Source organism: Oryctolagus cuniculus, chromosome 12 (genome assembly GCF_964237555.1).
Source record: "Oryctolagus cuniculus chromosome 12, mOryCun1.1, whole genome shotgun sequence".
Classification (NCBI taxonomy): Eukaryota; Metazoa; Chordata; class Mammalia; order Lagomorpha; family Leporidae; genus Oryctolagus; species Oryctolagus cuniculus.
In genome coordinates this window covers 86,350,909-86,373,967 of record NC_091443.1, presented here as the reverse complement: position 1 = coordinate 86,373,967, position 23,059 = coordinate 86,350,909, and the positions used below count along the sequence as shown (strand labels likewise).

Genomic DNA, 23,059 nt, shown 5'->3' with positions numbered 1-23,059 from the left:
AGCCCCAGGAGTCTCACTGATTCCCCCTCTTCCTTTCACTAGCAGATGCTCTGGCTCTGGACCTGTGAGCTTGTCCACCTCTGCAGAGAAGCCCCACTCCCTGGGGGTGGGGGTGAGGGTGGGGGTTGCTGGCGTCTCACATGTCTGTCAGGGACAGCATCCCCCACATCGCCCCGTCCTGGCCTTCAGGAGGGGGCGGCACTTCCTTGGCTCCTTCAGGCAAGCTGCTTGTTGTGCCGCATCAGAGTCGTGGCCGACAACCACCTGTCCCCGTCTGCAGGGCTTTCCTGGTCTTTGTGGCTGTTCCATCTCACTCCATTATTTCCAAGGAGAGGCCACTTAGGCGGCCTGACAGGTGGTCTGCTAGGAACGCTGAACCCGGGATGAAATGATGCCGCTGTTTTTGGGGACTGTGACAGCCAAGAGCGCTGTGCAGCAAATGGAGGAAAGCCAGACTCGCTCCAGAGAAGTCACCAAGCTGGAGAGAGGGGCCATCCTGGGGACATAGCTCTCTGCGGACGTAGCTTCTCTGGTGTGAGGGGCAGTTCCTCCAGCCGTGGGTTGGGGCTGCTTGGCCATCTGGGGGCCTCAGTGGCTCTCAGGACGTTTGGGGTGACTGGGAAAGAGGTGCCTTTGGGAGCCATGCATTTTGGCTGGCTCAGCCAAGCAGTCACGCACACCAGTCTAGGTGGTGAGAATGGGTCCGGCACTACGAGCCTCTGGGGCACTGCTAGCAAACAGCCAAAGTGTGCTTCATCCAAGGGCTCAGGAAGGGAACCACAGTCAAGTTTCTTATGTTTGTTCTTTTAAGATCCCAAGGACCGAGGTCTCTGGGGACCTTTGGAAAACACTACAAACCCAAATATGCAGTTACGCTGTGCAGAGGCTGCAGGCACACAGCATGTGCCTGGCAGATACTTGGGGCTCTTGCCGGATGGGCACCCAGGTCCCTGAGCCACAGACTGGCCTTGTGTTCTGGTCACAAGAAGAGGCCGGGAATGGAGCAAACGAGGGGAGCCACCCTCTCTCCACTTGGGAGGCCGGGAGAACAGTCCACCTGTCTCTGGGACAGCTCTTCTCCGCGGCTTCTGGGCACACCCTCGCAGCAGCCGGGGGCCACCTGGGGAAGCCAGGCTTCGACCAGGGAGGCTTTGCAGGCCCAGTGTGAGACTGCAGAGGCCAGGTGGGAAAGGCTCTGGCCACAGTTCCGGAGAGCAGTGCGGGAAGAGCATGGTCTGGTTCCACAGGACACTGAGTGCCCCGAGGGGGAGTCCCTGGCCTCTCCTGGTGTCTCACACTCGGCCAGCGCCTTCCCAGGGTCTCAGTCGTTGGCGTGGGCTCTGTGGACACAGGACTGAGTGGCTACCATCTGTACAACTCTGGTTTCTGGTATGAATTAGAACAAAGAAATCCCACCCTACACACTCCTGTGCGCATACACTAGAAGTTTCTACGGTAGTCAGAAAACCAGCAGACAAGGGGAAGTGTAAATGGACACTCTCCTTAGAGGGAGGACCTGACTAGAAGAAGGAGGACGAGACTGGGAATCTCATCAGTAGTTAAGAATCCGATGGAATTTCACCTTAGATGGCTGGACACTAGGTCAGCCCCACCGAGGAGTCCTAACTCACCCCATTCATTCCCCTACAGTAACTTGCTGGGAGAAACTGTCATCTGATTGCATGTATCAGGGAAGGGCACAGTGGACAACTGGGTCCAGCAGAACCAAAGCAGAATTAGAAGCAAACCATAACAGGCGGGACAGGGCTGGGGGAATCTGGCGCCAGGTTCCTGGCTGGGGAAGAGGGGCAGGTCCCAGAGGCAGACAGTGGCCTGCAGGTGGGTTCTGACTCTTATCTGCCCTCCCCTGGCCATGCTGTATTTAAAACGGAAGTCTTGACTACGAAGGGACTGCTGTGATGAAGGAACAGAGGAGGGAGGGGCCACAGGATGAGTGCCCCAGGTAGGCACCCCCTCCCCTCTGTCGGGCAGTGACCTGAGCCGAGAGCAAGCACCCCTAAGAGCCTAAGTCTTGTATCTCCAAGAGCTCTCAGCACAGCAGTCCAGTGCAGCGTGTTCGACTGTGGATTAACTTCTGATCTTTTTCTCCCCCTCTTCAAGTGCAAATCCTTCCCGGCACAGGACTGAGTGTGGGTATGTGGCCGGCGCCGGCGGTGCACGCTGCAGCTGGGTGACTGAGATTCTCGGTGTGATCTGGGCCTCCGATGCTTCCAGCCCACCTCCTCTGCTTCTCTGTGCTGTCGCTGTGGTTCCTGGCTCCCTCCTCGCTCTGGGTCTTACTCTCAAGTTGCTCTCTAATTCAAAGGTGAACTGCCAATCAAATGCTCCTCCAATGAAAGACCTAATCACTCGCCTGCATGTGTACAATCAAAGAGCCTACCTCAGACTTCTGTGGTCATGGTGAGAGGCCACTGGCTGAGGACAGCCCTGAACCCAGTGTGGAGGTCAGGTGAATGGCCATGTGACCTCGGCAATGGGCTGGGTTGTTTGGGATCGCTTAAGACTCGGCAATGGAACATGGGGGCAAAACTGACAGACATCCCAATGGGCCTTAAAGTCAACAGGTGAAGACAGAGTGAATTCTTACTCTGTAGCCCAGGGTTGCTCAAAATGTGGTTCATGGACCATGTGCACTGGCATCAGCTAGAAGTGTTTGGTCAAATGCGGATGCCTGGGCCCCATGCCAGACTGAATCGAGCCTCTGAGAGTTGGACTGAAAAAGAAATCTACATTTTGAATAAGCTCTTCACATGATCTTTGTGTAAGTTTGAGAACCCCTACTGGGCAACCACTACAACTTACAAACAGCCCCTCTCAGTACCCCAGCCAAAGACCAGAATCTGAGCACAGGGACGGGGCGATGACACGTTTCTGAGGATGATTCTGCGGCTGGGACGTGATTTCACACCCGTGTGCCGTGGCATGAGATGGAGGGGAGGGAGGGAAGTAACGTGTGCCCACTGCCTCTTCACCAGGCATCATCCTCTCGGTGGCCCTGGCTGGCGTTCTTGGCATCTGCATTGTCCTGGCAGTGTGCATTTGGTTTTTCAGAAGGAAAAAGGGGTGAGTTGGTTTGGGTTCGGAATGGGAGTGAGCGGCTTATGTGTCTATGATGATTAGTCTGAGAAGGCAGCTTGCAGAAGACAGAATCCTTGTCACTTGAACCAACACTTATCCCAGGAACACTGTTCCCGAAACACCAGTGCCTCAGGCCTGCCCTGGATGAGACACTGGCCATTCAAGGATCACTGTGCTCAGGTTTGGAAGTTTGTGCGCCAGCCTTGCTGCCCCTGCAGATTAACTTTGTGACACTGGACAAGGCTCTCAGTTTGGGGCTTGTCTTCTTACTATGATTTTTTTTTTTAATTTGAGAGAGACAAAGATCTTCAACTTGCTGGTTCACTCCCTAAATGTCTGCCACCCCTAAGCCAGGAGACTGGAACTCAGTTTGGTTCTCCTGTGTGGCTGGTGGAGACCCAACTACTCATTTCCCAGAGTGTATATGAGCTGGAAGCTAGAAGTGGAAGCAGAGCTGGGACTTGAACTCACATACTCTGATATGAGATGTGAATGTTCTAAGCAGCATCTTAACTGCTACACCAAAGATCTGCCCCCTCACTAAAATTATATCTTTTCTTTTACAAATCTCCCTCTCACCAAAACAAACAAAAAAACCTCAAAAACAAAAATTGAAGAAAAATCTGATCTCTCATTGACATTAGCTAGTGATCTTTTGCCCATGATTCTATGATCAGTTCTCGGATTTTTCCTAAAACCCAATTTATTTTTCCTGGTGTGAAAAAATAAACAGGGCCAGTGCCACGGCTCAATAGGCTAATCCTCCGCCTGTGGCGCCGGCACACCGGGTTCTAGTCCCGGTCGGAGCACCGGATTCTGTCCCAGTTGCCCCTCTTCCAGTCCAGCTCTTTGCTGTGGCCAGGGAGTGCAGTGGAGGATGGCCCAAGTGCTTGGGCCCTGCACCCGCATGGGAGACCAGGAGAAGCACCTGGCTCCTGGCTTCGGATCAGCGCGGTGCGCCGGCTGCAGCAGCCATTGGAGGGTGAACCAATGGTAAAGGAAGACCTTTCTGTCTCTCTCACTGTCCACTCTGCCTGTCAGAAAGAAAGAAAGAGAGAAAGAAAGAGAGAAAGAGAGAGAGAAAGAAAGAAAGAGAGAAAGAAAGAAAGAAAGAGAGAGAGAGAGAAAGAAAGAGAAAGAAAGAGAAAGAGAGAAAGAGAGAAAGAGAGAAAGAGAGGAAGGAAGGAAGGAAGGAAGGAAGGAAGGAAGGAAGGAAGGAAGGAAGGAAGGAAGGAAGGAAGGAAGGAAGGAAGGAAGGAAGGAAGGAAGGAAGGAAGGAAGGAAGGAAGGAAGGAAGGAAGGAAGGAAAAAAACAGGTTGTGGGGAGTTACGGAATCAAAGGTTTAAATTAGGGGTGATAATGAGACCTTCTTCAAAGTGCAGGTCAGGGATAGAAAGGACAGCTGGGAGGTGAATAGGTTCTGTTTGGGTTGAGGTTGGTTTGGGGGCATCCACTCCCAAGGTCAACAGTAGTGGGGAAAGGACCTGAGAGGGGAAGCTGACTTCTGAAACTTCTCTCGTTGCATAGCTGAGTCAGGCTGCTCTCCTGGATCGCTCTCTTCTCCGCCACTAACAAAACTTGTGTGTTCTTACTGTTCCAGTAGCAAAAAAGGTGACAACAAGGGGGTCATTTACAAACCAGCCATCAAGATGGAGACCGAGGCCCATGCCTGAAGTTTGGGGCTCTCTCAGACATCTAAGGAAGGACCTTGCTTTGGACACCACACAGCTGTGGCTCTCTGGACACTCAAAATACCTCAAGGTGTTCTCTGAAGCTCAATCTGCAAACACTCAGTGCCTGGGGGACCTCCAGCTCCCCCAGCACTCTGGGGCCACCGTCAGAGTAATGTGATCCGTGGGTGGGCTGAACGCCTGGGTCAGGAGGCTGGAGCTCTGAGCTATCCGCTGTTTCTGTGTGAGATGGGTCAGGAGTCTGGATTCTGGGTCACAGACCCAAGCCGGTTACTGGCTGGAAAACACGTCCACCCCGGGCTTCCGTCACGTGTGCTCTCAAGTGTCTTGGAAATTCTGCTCATTCTCCAAGCTTCCAGACTAGAACGTGCGCTCTCTGCTTGTGTTTTGCTTTTGAAACTCAGTTTCTTTCCTCGGGGGAGGAAGAGCTGTTGCGGGCTGATTTCCCCCTGTGACAAAACCTTCAGTCTGACCTCACAATTGTAGTGGAACAGTTGAGACAGGAAGGGCCAAATTCTTGGGAAGGAAAACCAGAATACAGTTTGCAATATATTAGGGGCACTTTTCACAGTCCTGTCCTTCAGGTCACAGACACTGAATGGACCCTAGAGAAAGTTTCAAGTTCTTTTTTTTTCTTTTTATGGAGGTGAGGGGAGAAAGACACACACAGAGACAAGGAGTTGGAGGGAAGGCGAGAAGGCAGGGACGGTCTGGGAGACTCTCACTTTGGAGTCTGAATTGGAACCACAAGCTGTTTATCGAGCCACAACCTGCAGGCAGAATACTGAGTCCAAATCCAACCTCCTGATAGTTTTTATACTGTACAGATCTCACGAATAGTTGGGCAGTTCCTTGAAAATGTGTTTTCTTTCTCTAGAGCAGACGCTGAGTTCTGAGGTGACCCAGTCTGCTTTTGAGTCTAAAATAGACAAAAGCAAAATGACTGTAGCACTCCACCTCTTGCCCAAATCCCACTTCTGAGTGTCCATTCTGCCAACCTGGGATTGGGTCTGATCTACTCCCGACTTTGAGGATATCACATTGTGTTAAGTTAAAATATAGTTTCAGGCTCTAAAGGCCAAACATGATCTGTACAGGGGTTGGTACTGTTGGGGTATTGAGGGACCAAAGATACTGGAACATTACTAAGTCTCCATATTCCTCCCCCCAAGTCACAGTATTAGAGAAGCCTTAACTCCTTCCTCACTGTCCTGCCATGGAAGTGGAGGTCAGTTAGTCACAGCAGAGAAGAGGTCACAGTCACCAAGCCCCTACCGCTAGCCCCTGGCTGTTTCCAGAGAGTGCGGATTCCCATCTCCTTTCGACAGCATGGAATGTCCTTCTAAAGCACAGGTCTCTATATTTATACAGGTTCCCTCTACTCTTCTCTCTGACTTTACAGATTCTCTCCATCATCACACCTTTTTGTGTCTTTCAGTCTGTGTGTCTGTACACCAGACGTCTGACAGCCTTGGAGCCAATGGTGGTGCCCGGCCTTGCCATTAGCACCGGCGATGCATCATCTGATCACAGCAGGGAAGGCATCGTGACCAGGCCACGTGGATTCCGTGGTTTCTGCCTTGGCCCACGGTGGCCAATCAAGACCACTTCAGGAAACTCTGAGGATGAGAGAACAGAGAGCTCACTGTGCCTGGCACAGGGCTGCTCACGGAGAGACTAATTTACTAGGTAGAAACACAGTGGCATTTCTCCTGCCCTCTTTGCTGTCAGCACAGGCCAGGCTCTTGGGTCTCCTGGCTGAGACAAAAAGGGCTGGTTGGGGCCGGCGCTGTGGCGTAGCGGATAAAGCCGCTGCCTGCAGTGCTGGTGTCCCATATGGGCACCAGTTCGAATCCCGGCTGCTCCACTTCTGCTATGGCCTGGGAAAGCAGTACAAGATGGCCCAAGTCCTTGGGTCCCTGCATCCATGTGGGAGACCCAGAGGAAGCTCCTGGCTTTGGATCTGCACAGCTCTGGCCGTTGTGGCCAATTCAGGAGTTAACCAGTGGAAGGAAGACCTCTCCCCCACCCCCCTTTCTCTCTCTCTCCCTCCCTCCCTCCCTCCCTCTCTCTCTCTGCCTCCACTTCTCTGTAACTTTGCCTTTCAAATAAATAAGTAAATAAATCTAAAAAAGAGGGGGGTGGCTGGGTGGGTGCTGCGCTGGGGCACATGGCAGGTGGAGACATAGCTAAAACAAACCACAGGATGGGACAAGAGGTGTGGAAGGCCTGGCTTTTCTGGTCTTTCATTTGCCTCTCACTAATAAGGCTTCAAGTCTCTGTTCTATTTCTTTAGTATCCTCTGGAAAAAGTAGTAAAAATCTGTATCTGCATCTTTAGTGGATGACTCTAGGATTTGGTGCACTGATCCAATGATATCATATCCAGTTCAGACCCTAAATTCTCCCTTTCACAGTCTCCTGACCACCCCTCGGGCCCTGTGCTGACAGTCTGTCCAGTAAGTCTGTATTTATTGTCAGAATGATTGTAATCAAGATACACTGTAAATATAAAAAATGATAAATAAAATGTTTTTCACATCCAACTGATTGCTTGCAAAAGGTATCAGAACAAATGGTCTCCTCATTTGTATCCAGGTCTCAGAATCTGTCTCCAGTCAGGAAAACACACCAACTGACTCATTCACTCTGCTAGTGAGCAGCCCCAGGTCACTCAGCTGCTTAGCTGGTGGAGCTGCAAAGTCTGGAGTTACCAGGGGAAGGCTCGGGGAGGAGGGGGGTCTGAGCTGGGCCTTGAAGAGTAAGTCAGATTGCAGCAATGGGTGGAAAAGACAGGGATATCTGTAACAAAAGGGCTGTGAACACAGGGAATAGGTCCAGTGTCTCTCCTCACTCCCAAGAGTGTTGTAACTAGCAGGCAGACAGCCACTCTCAGCCACCTCTTCTGATCTTGGATCCTTCTGGCATAACATACTATTCCCCTTCATAGGATCTCAGCTTTGGACTTCACGCCTGCTTTGCTAAATGAGGCAGCTCTGTAAAGGTGACAAATCAGCACCATGGTTGTCTAGAAAAGCCTCCCATTTCCACTTCTCAATCACCCTAGGACTGAGGCAGATGAACAGTTCAAGGGCAGTTCTGCTCCAGTGGGTGACGGAGCGGCTGGCACAGCTCTGGGATAGAAACCCTCCAGGTTGAGAGTCTCTGGGTTGGAACTCAAGGATTCTTTGTGCTCCCTCCTTAGCATCTTTCCAGGGGTCACTGTCCCTTACAGGGATGAGAACAGGCAAGGAGCAAGATGAAGGTCCTCTGAAACTCAGACTTGGACTTGCTCCCATCCCAGCTGTGTGTATGTGTGTGGGGGCAGGGGGAGTCCTTGCTGGAGAAAGCAATGAGCATCACCCTTCTCTCCCTGCAGTCTTCCCCCAATTCCCTAAACTCAAAGACTTAGCCTCAGGGCTGGCGCTGTGGCACAGTGGGTTAACACCCTGGCCTGAAGCGCCGGCACTCCATACGGGCACTCCATACGGGCACTCCTCTTCCGATCCAGCTCTCTGTTATGCCCTGGAATAGCAGTAGAAGATGGCCCAAGTCCTTGGGCCCCTGCACCCACGTGGGAGACGCGGAAGAAGCTCCTGGCTCCAGGCTTTGGTTTGGCACAGCTCCGGCCATCTGGAGAGTGAATCAGCAGATAGAAGACCTCTCTCTCTGTTTCTACCTCTCTCTGTCACTCTGTCTTTCAAATGAATAAAATAAATCTTTTTTAAAAACAACTTAGCCTCAGCTTAGCCTTTACCTCCTGTAAAGAGAGCTCAATTGACAATTTAGAGCAAGGGAAGAATAATAAAATATAATGCAAGACACACAGGAAATTTTCAACTTTCTAGTAGCCACTCCAAAATCAGATAAACCAGTGATGTCACTTTAATATATTTCATATAACTGACTGGATCTAAAATACTGTAATTTCAGCATGTTATCAGAATTTTAATGTGTAACATTTTAGCTTTTCCACAGTAAATCTTTGAAATCTGGTGTGTATTTTACACTTACAACACATCTTAATTCAGATGCTAAAGTTTCCTTGTAAATATTTTATCTGTATTTAGATTTCATAAAGCTAAGAGTTGAAAAAGCAGCTTTGCATATCCAAGTTGTTCCAAACACACTTCAAGTTTTCCAAATAACCGAATAAATTATCAGCTTTGAAATTTAAATGTATTAAGACAAAACAGATTGAGTTTCTCAGTTTCACCCCCCACATTCCAAGCGCTCCTTAGCCACATGTGGCTGACGGCCACCGGCCACCGTAGCAGACCAGGTAGATGTGGCGCACCATGAGATACCCAGTGGGAGGGGTCAGCCTGGAGGGCTTTCCCACATCAGTAAAACCCCGGAAGAAAAGGCTGAGTGACGAGGAATGAAGATTGGAAGACAGAGCATGAGAGAAGCAGGGAAGGAGGGAGGCAGAGGGCAGAAGAGCAAACAAGCCAGCATGAACGGGCCAGAGGACCTGGGACCCCTGGTCTCTTCCTGCCTCTTCCCCCTGCAGCTGCTGTGGGGCTTCTCAGCCTCCCACCTTGTGCCACCCCAAGTCCAAGCACCCAGAGGTAATGGGCCTGGGGCTTCCAGTGCTGGGCTGTAGGCATATGAGCAGGTGTTACCCACAGAAAGACCTTGCCAGGTGCTGGGTACACACACACACACACACACACACACACACTTTTCTTTCTCCTTGGAGCCGTAGGATTCCCTCCTGATGGGGCTCTGTTCTGGCAAAATCAGCAGGTCTGAAACCCAAGCCGGTGCCAGCACTGTCAGCTCTGCCTGCCCCCTCACCTTACAACTAGTGGCCTCCCTTCGAAGTGTAGAGAGAAGGTCCCTGCCTTCTGGGAAGTGGTGGCGTGGCCCCAGATTGTCCACACCCTGCAGGGCAGGGCGCCTCAGTGTCGCCATCCACACTGCAGACCGCCTGGCAGGGGGCACGTGGTCCTTAGGCTAGGGCTGAGCTGCTGCAGGGTGTGAGAGGAAGCTGTGAGGCGACACCGTAGAGGAGACTGCACACTGCCCACACCCCTGCATTACAGAGTGACAGGGCAGAGGTGAGAGCCAGAGCATTCTGCAGGGCTGAATAATTCACCATAAAAAATTACTGCCACAGGGTCAGGGTATCCTTCTGACGGGAGGTCAAGCAGAGATTCAGTAACGCTGGTTACGCACCTGTGCGACTACTCCCATGCACCTTGCACTCCATGGCCCAGCAGCCCCGGCCCCTGAATCTTCTGCAGGAAACAAGGGCTCTGGCCAGCAGCTCAGCCAAGTTCCTACAGCGCGAAGACCACCCACATTCCATGGCCCAGTGTCATGGAAACACCTCGTCAGAGAATTTACTACCCTCATGCCAGCTGTGCAGGAACCTCATAAAACCCTAGATGCTAAAGGCACTAAAAGCGTTCACGCTGATGATTTCCAGGAAGTCAACAAGAACCTCCCACCTCCAATCTGCTTGGTGGCATCAAACTCTGACCTGGGCTCTGGAAAAGGGTGGACAAGGATTGCCAAAGGCAGTCGGACAGAGGAGTGGGCTCAGTTCCTGGGACGTTACTGGCCCCTTTTCATTCAGCAAACTAAATTCCCAGAAACACATTCACTGAGATTTTTCTTTTCCTAAGGCTGAACTGCAGAAAAGGAATACACACAGATACACACACACAGCAAATAGATGAGGGAGCTTCAAAGCGTTCATGGGGCCGGCGCCGCGGCTCACTAGGCTAATCCTCCGCCTTGCCGCACCGGGTTCTAGTCCCGGTCAGGGCGCCGGATTCTGTCCCGGTTGCCCCTCTCCCAGGCCAGCTCTCTGCTGTGGCCCGGGAAGGCAGTGGAGGATGGCCCAAGTGCTTGGGCCTGCACCCCATGGGAGACTAGGATAAGTACCTGGCTCCTGCCATCGGATCAGCGCGGTGTGCCCGCCGCAGCGCACCGGCCGCGGCAGCCATTGGAGGGTGAACCAACGGCAAAAGGAAGACCTTCCTCTCTGTCTCTCTCTCTCTCACTGTCCACTCTGCCTGGCAAAAAAAAAAAAAAAAAAAGAGTTCATGGGAACCTGTTGAGTGAAAAACCTTCACAGGGATTTCTACAAATTTTTTTTTGCACCAAAATAAACTCATTTTCCCACATGCTTTCTGGAAAATGCTCATGTATATGTTCCTTTTAAAATGAAAAATTCTTCACAAAATAAAGTGAAAAATTCTTCACACAAAAAAATAAAATGAAAAATTCTTAAAAATGCAAAGCAAACCGTCATGACAGAAAACAGATCCATGGTTGCCTAGAGATGAATGAGATTGGGGGTGGAGAGAGGACAAAGACAGATGGGTCACGGTTGAGGTGATGGCTGTGTTCATTAAACTCCTGCCTGCGGTGATGGCTTCCACATGTCAAAACTGTTCATGTTTTACACTTTAAATATGTGCCATTTATCTTGTTACCCATGACACCTCCATAAATCTGTAAACAAAACACAACAAAACCTCACAGAGCCAGTGATGCCTGGTTTCATCCCGGCATCTCCATGTGGCCCATTCAGAAGGCAAAGCCTGGCCAGGGTGGACACACACTTCTCTAAGACTTTCCTTATGGGTGGGGAAGGGATGTGATCTCTGCTCAAATGATCAGCCATAACACTGACAGTGTAAGTCAAAGTCATTCTTTCTACTTGAGTTCACTCATTTCAAATATTCTTATTTTATTACACACAATGAAGACAAAGAGCACAGGGCTCATGGGTTCAAGGGCAGACCGGGACATCTACAGCAGCTCTGTGCTGGTGATGACACAGTGAACCAGCATTCTCTGGAAGGAGCATACACTATTCTGGCAAGGTGGATAATGTCACTAATTAGCTCATCTGCTGAAACCTGTTTCCTGAGCTACCTAGGCATCCAACAGATCTCACACATGTTAGGGTCTCTCCTTCCCAACCACACCCATAGAAACATGAGGAAAGTTTCCCTGAATATGGTATATCCTTTCCATGGAGGACTACGCAGTTATTAACAAGCGTGGTTTAAGGAGCTTGTTACACCCTCTGAACCACTGAGTGAAATCTGGATTAAACTGCCTTCAAAGTAATTAACAACTGACTTTGTCATGCTGCTTCATTCATAAGCAAATATTTAATAAACAACTACTATTTGCTAAAGGGAGGGGACTGAAGCAGGATATAGACAGGATCCCTTTATTCAGTGAGCTCCCAGGAAGCCACTAACCATAACATATAGGACAGAAGCATGTAGGGAATGCCATGTGTCTATCAATGGAAGAATAGCTAGCCAAACTATTGTTTATCCATAAAATGTAATATTATTCAGCAATGAAAAGTTACAAGCTATTAATATACACAAAAATGGGACAAATCTCAGAAAATTATGTTAAGAGACAGAAGCCAGACACAAACGTGTGCATCATGTTATCCTATTCTATAAAGGTCTGAAGCAAGCAAAATCAACCTCTGATGACAGAGGTGGGAACTAGCAGTGGCCTCTGTGGAAGGCAGTGTGGGCTGACTGAAAAGGAACACGAGGGAACAACCAAGGGGGAAGGAAATATTCTATTTATTGATTGGGATTGAAGTTATACAGTGTACACATTTGTCAAAACTCATCCAACTGTACAATTTGAAGCTGTTCATTTTGTTGAATGTAAATGATTCCTTAATTAAAAAAAAAAAGTGTATGGGATCACAGCAGAGAAAGCCACTCACTTTTCTGAGTATAATAGATTCAGGAAAGACCTCAAAAAGGAAATGACATTGAACAGGCCTATTGGAGCAAAAACAAGAAAATGGAAGTAGGGGTGGGCATTTAGTCTAGTGGTTGAGGTACTGATTGAAATGCCCACATCCCATGTTGGAGTGCTTGGGTTTGAATCCCAGTTCCAGCTCCCAATTCCAGCTTCTTGTTCAAGCAGACCTTGGGCGGGCAGCAATGACGACTCACATGGTTAAGTTCCCACAGCCTAGGTGGAAGACCGGGATGGAGTTCTGGATTGCGGCAGCATCCCCCACCTGTTGTGAGCAATTGAGGAGTGAACCAATGGAGGGGAGCAAGCTCTTTTTCTCTCTCAAATAAAAAGTGAAAAAAAAAAAAAAAAAGTGGAGGTGTGAGAGTCCATGGTGCACCTATATAAAAGAGCCTTGGGGATGTTTGAGAATGTCCAGGAAGGTGGGGGTTGGGGGGAGGATATGACAAAGGACAAAGTTGCTGGGAATACACTGTAAATGACTCTGACAGATAAACACTTTCTACCAAGGATAAGGAGAGCATGGAAGTACTTAGATTATGTTTCTGGTTACCTAAATAAATTATGCCCATTTTCTGAAAAACACAAATAATTATGTATAAAGCAGGAAGTTCCCATGATCCAAATTCCCAAAATAGTCATTGCTAACAACTTTCAAGACTTTATGTGTGTGTATATTTTTGTATTCACTTAATAATTTGGGTGGCCAGCACTGTGCCACTGCAGGTTGAGCTACTGCGTGAGACATCAGCATCTTGTATGAGTGCCGGTTTGTGTCCTTGCTGCTCCACTTCTGATCCAGCTCTCTGTTATGGCCTGGGAAAGCAGCAGAAGATGGTCCAATTGCTTGGGTCCCTGCACCTGCATGTATACACTTTAATATGGTCTAATGTATCAGCCCAGCTCTGGCTGTTGTGGCCATTTAGGAAGTGAACCAGTGCATGGAAGACCTCTCTTTCTCTGCCTCTGCCTCTCTATAACTCTGCTTTTCAAATAATAAATAAATAATTTTTAAAAAAAAAGGCATCTTCAGCCAGCACCGCGGCTCACTAGGCTAATCCTCCGCCTGCAGCACTGGTACTCCGGGTTCTAGTCCCGGTTGGGGCGCTGGTTCTGTCCCGGTTGCTCCTCTTCCAGTCTAGCTCTTTGCTGTGGCCTGGGAAAGCAGTAGAAGATGGCCCAAGTCCTTGGGCCCTGCACCCGCATGGGAGACCAGGAGGAAGCACCTGGCTCCTGGCTTCGGATCGGCACAGCGCACTGGCCGTGGCGGCCATCTCGGGGGTGAACCAACGGAAGGAAGACCTTTCTCTCTGTCTCTCTCTCACTGTCTAACTCTGCCTGTCACAATAAATAAATAAATAAATAAATAAATAAATAAATAAATAAATGGCATCTTCTTTGTACCTATTCCAACCTTTGGCCAATATTATGTAATGTTTTATAAGGTTCCTATTTTACAATTACTGCAGATGTTTCAAAGTGAGGTTCTAGATATTTGAGGACTTTGCTGCTTAGCTTAAGACACCTCAAGGAATTTCTTTACATCAGTTTTTTTTTTTTTTTTTAACAGGTAGAGTGAACAGTGAGAGAGAGAGACAGAGAGAAAGGTCTTCCTTTACCGCTTCACCCTCCAATGGCTGATGCAGCCGGTACACCGCGCTGATCCGAAGCCAGGAGCCAGGTGCTTCTCCTGGTCTCCCATGCGGGTGCAGGGCCCAAGCACTTGGGCCATCCTTCACTGCACTCCTGGGCCACAGCAGAGAGCTGGCCTGGAAGAGGAGCAACCGGAACAGAATCTGGCACCTTGACCGGGATTAGAACCTAGTGAGCCAGCGCTGCAGGCGGAGGATTAGCCTATTGAGCCCCAGCGTTGGCCAACATCAGTTTCTAAATACAGATATCCAACAGGCCTTAGGAATTTTAAATCTCAGGATTGATCAGCAGTAAACAACCAAGTGAACAATCAAATTTTATAGGAGATGAAAACTACAGTACAGATTATTAAAGGATACCTATTCCAAAAAAAGAGGAAACATGGGAAACGAGTAGAGCCAAACAATCTTTTATTGTTCACTAAAAAATACAGGTCTGGAAAGAGTATGCTGCATTATATATCAAATACAAGGTCTGATATTGCCAAGTATGTACAATACAACTTACATAAAAGTATACATATTTTACATAGAGATGGTATCCACCTCTTCTAAACACTAAAATTTAATAGAATGAAGTGAAACTTCTTATTAAATGGCAAATATAAACACGGCAATCACAAACAAAATGCTCAAAGCCAAGTGCTTTAAAACTGCTTTGTGTGACATCTACCATATCTGCCTGGACTGGGAAATGGTGCAGCCCAGAAAAAACTTGGCTAACAAAAGAATCAATGCCCTCAAAACACTCTTCCTATGGGGCAGGCCACAGATGTCCCTGGCAGGGTGCCACCCTGGGTGGTCAGCCAGCAACCCTCGGGCCCATCCCAATGCTACTGCCTATTTTGGGGCTGAGCCGAGGGGAACTGGGAAAATACCAGGTAAGAGGAAGCTTACACTGCATCTGCTCTATAGCCAAGAACACCTAGCATCTCTGATGTGAATCTGCCACCCGCAGCAAACACTGAAATGTACTTGAGCAGAAATACCAGCACTGCGAAAAAAGACCACTTACCATGCAGTCTGCAGGTACCATCTCCACATCTGTTCAGACAGGCTTCCCGAAAGACACTACAAGGGGCGTCGCTACCCTATTCCCGGTCAGGCAGGCCAGGAAGGAGGCTACAAGACTTCTCCAGTTATGATTACTAATCCCGATGAATTACAAATACGTACAGCTCATACTGGAGCACAACGAAAGCAGTCTGCTTTTCACAGGGCAGCATAAACAAGCACTGCGAGAATTTCACAATTCTGAAATCAACTTTAGCTATATCCACATTTCCCTCCAAACAGAGAATTCTGTGTGGAGGAAAGCACACAACATCAACACCAGCTTCTCCACGTATTGTTAGGGCTTAGAATGCTCACTACAGATAATGAATGCAAAGAAAAGCATATTCCAATATATTCACAGCAACAGAGGAAGACTACATCTTTTCTCTGGGTTTCCTTTGCATTAGGCAAAGCAAGGCAATTTGCAACAATAGTGCCTAAGCTATGGCCATACTCATATTCTAAAAAATATCAAGGTTACAAAAGTTCCTTCATTCATAGGCAATTAAGTCTTATTAAATAATTTCCTGAACTAAGACAACAGTGTCACCATCAAAAACACATTTTCTTCTGAGTTTTTAAAATGAGATTTTACAATATCCCAGCTGCTTTGATACTGATTAGTGTAGAGAAAACCCTCACAGCTCAAGTGAGGGTTTTAATATTAATATTCTCAGATTTCTATACTTTATAGATCAGCAAATATTTTAGAATATCCACTAAGAGTTAGAATATTGTGAGACAATATGAACAATCAACTGTGTATTTTTCTTATTCTGTTCATCAAAGAATACCATGTTCTCATAGGAATACATCTGTTTGATGGTATCTTATTCTCCTCGATTCTGCACAGTAAGTTTCACTGTTCAGATTTTATGTCCTTTGCTTTTACAGTCCAAGGAAAATATCATAAAAAGTTGGAAAACTGCAAACTTCAGCAGAAGCACTGGTATTAGTGCTGAAGTAAACTTTGGGGGAATCACTGCAATCGATTATGACTGCCTGGCCTTGCTAGAAGCCCTTCTTTCTGGAATCTCTAGATTGAGATATTCCAACATTGTAAACACAAGAAAAGGATGTTTCACGGACACTGAGAAAGGTCTAGGTCATGTGTAACACTCTGCTCTTAGGAATGGTGTGCAGCTAGCCCAAAGTACTGGGCTATGTCTCTGTTTTAAGCATGTACTTCCCCTCCAGAGTCCTGCCAATTCCATCATCTGTCACATCACTGTTGGGTCGTCACTGCTGCTCCTATTTCTTTAGGATGTTCTCTCACACCAGTGGGATTCACTGAGGTATCACTTTAAGGTACAGGTAATTTCATTCCACATCATCAGCTCCCCACGAGACATCAACTAGGAACAGCTTCTACTAGCAAAGGCATGATTCACTGGCATTTCTTCTTATAAAGGAATTCAAAAGAGTTGTTTAGAAGCTCAACAAACACCTTGGATATTCCTATAAAGGGAATGCTGTATCTGTGACCAAAACCCAAATATATTTACTGGATCGAAAGAGTACATGGGTTATGTAATAGCATGAGATTTGACAGCTCAAGTCTATTTCCAATATGATGCTCTACCATCTGGACGCAGCGCAGCGCTACTTAGTATCAGAGGAACACATGAAAAGTGTCAACACCACCCTGCGGCAACAAGCCTCCTGCTTCCGGTTCCACCTCCCCCAGCTCCAGGGCAGCCTGTCACAAGGACACCACTGGGCTCTCTGCAAGCTGCTCAGAGACAGACAAGAGCTTCACCTCAGCCAGCCCAGCAGCGAGCGCTCAGACTGAACACCGCAGCCCTCGGCCTTGGGGAAGAGTCTGCGAAAAGCTCTGAACCTAGAAGACTCACAGACGCGGCACAAAAATTCTTGGTTTTATAATACCTTCCCAAAGAAGTCAGAAATAACCTTTTTTTTTTTTTTTTTTTTTTTTTGAGGAAGTGGATCTATACGTTAAAATAATGCAGTATCTCACAAAGCAAATCCTAGAATGGAAACCCTGAAGAACATGGCTCACTAATCAGGTCTTGCTTTGGCTAACCCATCATAGTTAATCGGCATAATTTCTCCCTGCACTTAGAAGCACAGTCCAGCGTGTTTTCCTGTGGCAGCACTAGGGAAGCACATGAAGAGGGTTCCCAGAGGTCGCAGCCCTTTCACCTTTGGGGACGTCAGAACTTAGAGAGAGAAAGGCTAACCAGGAGTTAACATTCAAGGAGACCGAGTCACAGCACAGCTGGCGTTCCGTTCTCACTCCGGTCCGGCGTTCTCAGGAAGTTCTCACTTGTTCACCAGTGGTGCGCAGCCTGCTGCACGTAACAATCACGTGGGCCCACTAAGCCTGGAGGGGAGCCCCGAATCAGCATTGTATTCTCCACAGGTGATTCTAACGTGCGGCTAGGAGGTGCACCACTGACGCATCCCTTTCAGGAAGCTGCTCCGTGAAAGCCAAGTGAGTGGGATTTGTATCTGGACAGGATTTTCTAAATTCCATCAGAAAATCAGGAATTTTTAGGAAAAGGCACAGTTGTGCTTCCTCTAAGGACGCAGCCTGCTGCTTGGGAAATGCTGGTTTCTGGAGGTTATCTGGAACGCTGGTTGAAAAGAAGGAAGTCCTTGTCTTGGCAAAGCAGGCAGAGTTTCAGGCTTCGGCAGCTGCCTCCAGCAACAAAAAACGCCCAGATGCCCATGAGCACCATGATTATATATGCTGACAGCAGATTTATTCCATAATGAGGACTTAGGAAGGTCTGCAAAGGAAAAATAAATCAGCTAGGGTAATAACAGCTTGCTTATCATAAGGGATAACCAAAGATTAAAAAAAAAAAAAAAAAAAAACAGGGAATACTTTGATACCTCGGGGGGGGTGTCACCACACAGAGGATGTAGGTCGTGTGTTAAGGACCCTCAAAGACACATCTGGCTGTTGCTGTCAATCGCCTGCAGCCCCCCACTTTGCTGTATTCACACAGTAACCCAACAGAACATATCTGCATAGCCTAGCCCTGGTTTACATTCATTTTTATGTTATCTCTTAGAATTAAAAAAAAAGTGAGACAAATCCCAGCTACTTTAGTATGAATCTTTAGTATTTAATAGAACAGTGAGCAATAGTATTTTTCATCTGCACAATTACCCTGGTTTCCAAAGGTTATTTATTAAAAAAAAAAAAAATGAAATGCAGAGAGGTATTGCATTATGCAACAGTGAAGGCTGGTAGCTACCCTAAGAGAGCTTATATACAAGGAAGGGAGGCAGTAAAGAAAGCAAAAACAAAAACAAAAACAAATTACAAATTGTGAGGAGTGGTAGGTCAGAATAATAGTAATTGTGATGAATCTAGGAAAGGTAAGGACAAGTGAATCCACCAGGGTGGCCAAGGAAGACCCTAAGGAAGTGGCATTTTAACTGACATATACAGGAGGAGGAGTGAGCCAATCCTGTCTAGGCCAGGGGAGGAACCAAAGGAGGATGAAGAGCTTGGTGCAGCTGAGGAGCTGAGACGAGCCGGTATTAATGATGTTGAGGAGTGGAGGGGGCAGCAGATAAGAAACCAGACAGGAGGGCAAGAGCCAACCACCAACACGTTTATGAGGCGTATGCATTTTATATTCAAGTGTAACGCAGGGTCACAGAAGGGTTTTAGGTAGGGGACTCCAATGACTTGATTCAGATTTTTTAAACTGCAGTTTACAGGCAGATGATGAGAGCACAGAGTGCTCACTTAGACCAGAGTGCTGGTGGTGGAGACAGAGTGGGCAATATGAACTGGGGACTGGCTGGTAAGTGAAGGTGAGGAAGGGAGGAACCAAGAATGACTCTCACGTTTCTGGCCTTGGGTAAACAGGGGTGCCATTTCATGAGATGACAAAGACAAGAAGATCAAACTGGAAAGATCCCACATGGAATGATGGGTGAGGGATTAAGGCCAAAGAGGACATGTTAAAAGCAACATGCCCACGAGATCTGCCAAAAGACAGAAGTCAGATAAGCCACTGGACACGTGTGTACAGGGCGAAAGAGGCCTGGGCTAGAAAAGGAAGGCAGAAGCGCAGCCTACAGGCAGAACTGGAAGCCACAGCCATGAATGTGATTACTCAGGGGCAACTGTAGAGAGAAAGAAGTCAGGATCAAGCCCTGAGAAACCCTAACTTTTACGAATTACTGGAAAGAAAAAAAGCCAGTCCAGGTGTCTGCAAAGGAGCAGTGAGGGAACAAAACCAGGACAATGTGATGCAGCAGAAGTCAAAAGAGGAAAATGTTTTAACTTTGTAAAGGCCATTGAGATGAAAGAAGAATAATGTCCACTCGGTTTGGAAAAGTGGAGATCCCTTCTGACGGCAGTTCTAGAAAGGTGGCTGAGCAGAAAGACGCCAAACTGGACTAAAAGTCTGAGAGATAAAGAGGTGGGAACAGAACTTGAGGACACTACTCTGAGAAATTCTGCTTTGTTGAGAAGTAGAATAAAGGGGGCAGGAAGGAAACAGGACAACACGAAGCGTTTTCTTTAAGGTGAATCTGTGTGATGAAGTGAGGGAGAGGCTGGTGACACAGGATAAGGGATCCCAACCAAAGGAACATGTCCTTAGGCAGGAGAGTAGAATGGGGTCTAAAGCCTTTGATGGGAGAGCTACTTCCTCCACTGGACCAAGGTAAGGTGGGAGACGGGTTCCCACCCAGCCCCAGCATTTCCACTAAACAAAGGACAGGATTTGACAGGGTCAGTTTGCCACCACACACCTTTGCCTCTCGGTGGTCTCAGGCAGAGTGTGTCCACTGCCCCCTTCTCTTCTCACCTTCACACTATCCACCCAGGTCCCTGGCTAAGGTATTGATTCTGACCCATCAGCTCTGGCCTATGAAACGGGCTGACCTTTCAGGCAGCACCTTACACAAAGAGAGGGCTTCACTCAGGAGGCATCATCTGTGGACATGACAGGCAATGGGTATTTTCTGGATTCTTCTTCCGAATAATTCTGACACCTCAAAATCCACTGAATTGTAACTTTATAAAGTACTAAGTGCTTTTGTATTTTTTTATTTAATAAACTTTTTTGTCTTTTAAACAATTACAAAAGCAATACATGATTATTATAGAAAATCAGAATATACAAATGAGAAAAAAATTTCTGGAATTTGAAATTCAGATAATTATTAGACAGAATACAAAAAGTGAAATCTTAAAGAAAAATGAATCAATTAGACTATATTGAAGTGAAGAAATTCTATAATCAAAAGACATTTAAAAATATAAAGACAAATGACACTACAGTAGTTATTTGTAGTTCATACATCTGACAAAGTGTTCCTTCACAGAAAATATAAAGAGCCCCCTAAGATCAAAAATAAAAAGGCAAGTCAATAGATGAGCAAAAGAGCTGAACAGGAACTTCACAAAAGAATTTCCCAAAAGGCCAATAAACACATGAAGACTTGCTCAACCTCATTAATCATCAGGAAAACACATATTAAAAGTTTAATTTGATACCATTATATACTCAGCAGGATTGCTAACAATAAAGAGAAAGCCATCCTAAGTGCTGGTAAGGAAGGAAAGAAAGTGCAACTCACAAACTCAGAGTGGGAGTCGATGTAACCACTCTGACAAATTCAGCAGTACAAACAGCGACACACAAATACCCCACGCCCCAGCAACTCTACTCTTAGGCGTATGTCCAAAATAAACACGTATGCATGTTCACCACAGACACACAGGAGATAGTCATAGCAATACTATACACAATAGTTAAAAAACTGGCAACACCATAAATGCTACCATAGTGTAGAATGGATAAATTCTGGTATATGGTATACCATACAGAAAGAAATGAACAATCTAGAATTATGTCAGGATGAATCTCACAAACATAATTTTGAGCTAAAGGAGTCAGACACAAGAATAAATATTGTATGGCTCCGTTTACAGAAAATACCCAAAGGCAAAGCCAGGCTGTGGTTTTGGAAGTCAGGATCCTTGTTACTCTTAGTGGAGATGTGATAACTGGAGGCTCAAGGAAGCTCCAGTGTCCTGGCAATGCTTTGATTCTCAACTAGGTATGAGTTACATAGGTGTGTTCACAATGGGAAAATTCACCAAGCTGTATACTCAAGATTTGTGTACTTTTCTGTATGTATGTTAAATTAAAATGCACACTCACACGATCGTTCTCTGAAATCTGCCACTGAGAGATAACTACTGTTAATATTTTGGTATGTGATCTTTCAAATTTCCTTTTTGATCATTAAAGAAAAGAACATCAATTATTTAATACCCAACATTTATTGTACCAAGAATTGAGGATACAAAGATTGACAAAGTCACATCCTGGATGATCATGCTCTAGTTAAGAGAGCTATAAAAACTACATTAAATAAAGTAATGCTAGCCAAGAATAAGTGTTATAACAGCTATGAATAAAGTCCAGTGATTAGTGAGTGATGAGTCTGGAATCTGCAACTTTCCCAGGCTTCACATAAAATGAACAGTTTTCCAAACAGACCTAGGTTAAGAGGAGACAAATCACACCAACAGCGGGGGGTGGGGGGTGGGGGGCCCTGCCTGTTGAGAAGCTACGCTGGACCACTTCAGATGAAGGATATGATGTGAATGGTAGGGAGCAGCAGGAGGCAAGTTTTGCAATAGGAAGACAGGCAAGCATTTACGTCAAACACAGGCACCTGCTATAGTTGATTCTTTATTACACACTTGGCTTCCAGGACGCCCGATCCAGGACTGCCTGGATTTCCTCCACCTCACTGTCCCTCCTTTCTGTTTCCTTTGCCGGCTCCACTTCTCCCCAGCTTCAGTGCTGAAGCATCCGGGGCTCCATTTCACCTTGTCTGTGTATACCCAGCCCAGATTTCTCTCCCCAGTCCCAGACATTTTCATCCAACTGCTTACCTGCAACATCTCATCTAAGAGATCTAACAGGCACTTCCAAGGCAATGTGCCCAAAACAGAACTCCTCACCTCCCTGCACAAGGGTCCCCATCTCAGCTCAAAGAAGGCAACTCCATCCTTTCAGTTATCCAGGCCCCAATCCTGGAAACAGCCTCAGCTCCTCCTCTTTCTCTCACGTGCCTCACCCAGTCTGTCAGGAAACACAGTTGTCTCTACTTTCAAGAATATGTCCTAAAATCTGACCATCTCTCATTATCTTCACTGCTATCTCATCCAAGCCATCACTGTCATTCCTTAATGGTTGTGATCTCTCCCCTACTAGATACAATATACTCTCAACACAGAAAAGTGGACCTTTTGCAATGCTGAGTCCATGTCCCTCTCCTCATCACCTTACAATGGCTCATTTCACTGAGAGGCAGTCAAAGCCCTACACTATCTAGGTGTGGGTATGGATCTCGCTTAAAACCTCCCACTCTCCTCTCACCATCAACTCTCAAGTCGTGTCTCTTCCCAATCTCCCCCTTGCTCTCTCTGACCTCACCTTGGCCTCCCCAAGTATGCCAACCACGCTCTTTAGTTTTATGACTGTAGCCCTACCTGTTCAGCCCTGGATGCTATTTTTCCAGAGTGCCACACGACCAACTCCCTCACTTCTACTTTACTTTTTTCCTCAGATGCCACCTTCACAATGAAGCCGACCTTGATCATCAAGAAATGTGATGTCCCCTCCCCCTACCCACACTCTGAAGATCCCTTTACCCTGCTCTACTTTATTTTTTTTATAGCACCAACCATCTAACATACTATAAAATTCCTTATTTATTATAGTTACCATTTACCACTTATAGTTCCCTACTCAATTATAAAGACAAGGATCAAAGAAGGCACTCAAT

At 47.0% G+C, this 23,059-nt stretch overlaps 2 protein-coding genes across 7 annotated transcripts in view; one reads left to right on the top strand and one right to left on the bottom strand.

Moving 5' to 3' along the window:
- CA12 (carbonic anhydrase 12) overlaps positions 1 to 7,336 on the top strand; it is a 47,857-nt gene extending 40,521 nt beyond the window's left edge. Inside the window, 3 exon segments of one of the 2 annotated variants that reach the window (NM_001082086.1) lie at positions 2,122 to 2,154; positions 2,997 to 3,084; positions 4,701 to 4,773. In NM_001082086.1, coding sequence (NP_001075555.1) covers positions 2,122 to 2,154; positions 2,997 to 3,084; positions 4,701 to 4,773 — 194 coding nt within the window. 2 annotated transcript variants of the gene reach the window in all.
- A 5,009-nt stretch (positions 7,337 to 12,345) lies between these two features.
- APH1B (aph-1 homolog B, gamma-secretase subunit) overlaps positions 12,346 to 23,059 on the bottom strand; it is a 43,349-nt gene continuing 32,635 nt past the window's right edge. For 4 of the 5 annotated variants that reach the window (XM_008268926.4, XM_070054334.1, XM_051822341.2 and 1 more), the window contains one exon: positions 14,598 to 18,012. In XM_008268926.4, coding sequence (XP_008267148.2) covers positions 17,845 to 18,012 — 168 coding nt within the window. In that variant the 3' untranslated portion in view covers positions 14,598 to 17,844. Of the gene's footprint in view, positions 12,817 to 14,597; positions 18,013 to 23,059 lie in introns of those variants that run through there. The other variant, XM_051822338.2, reaches the window with a different exon arrangement.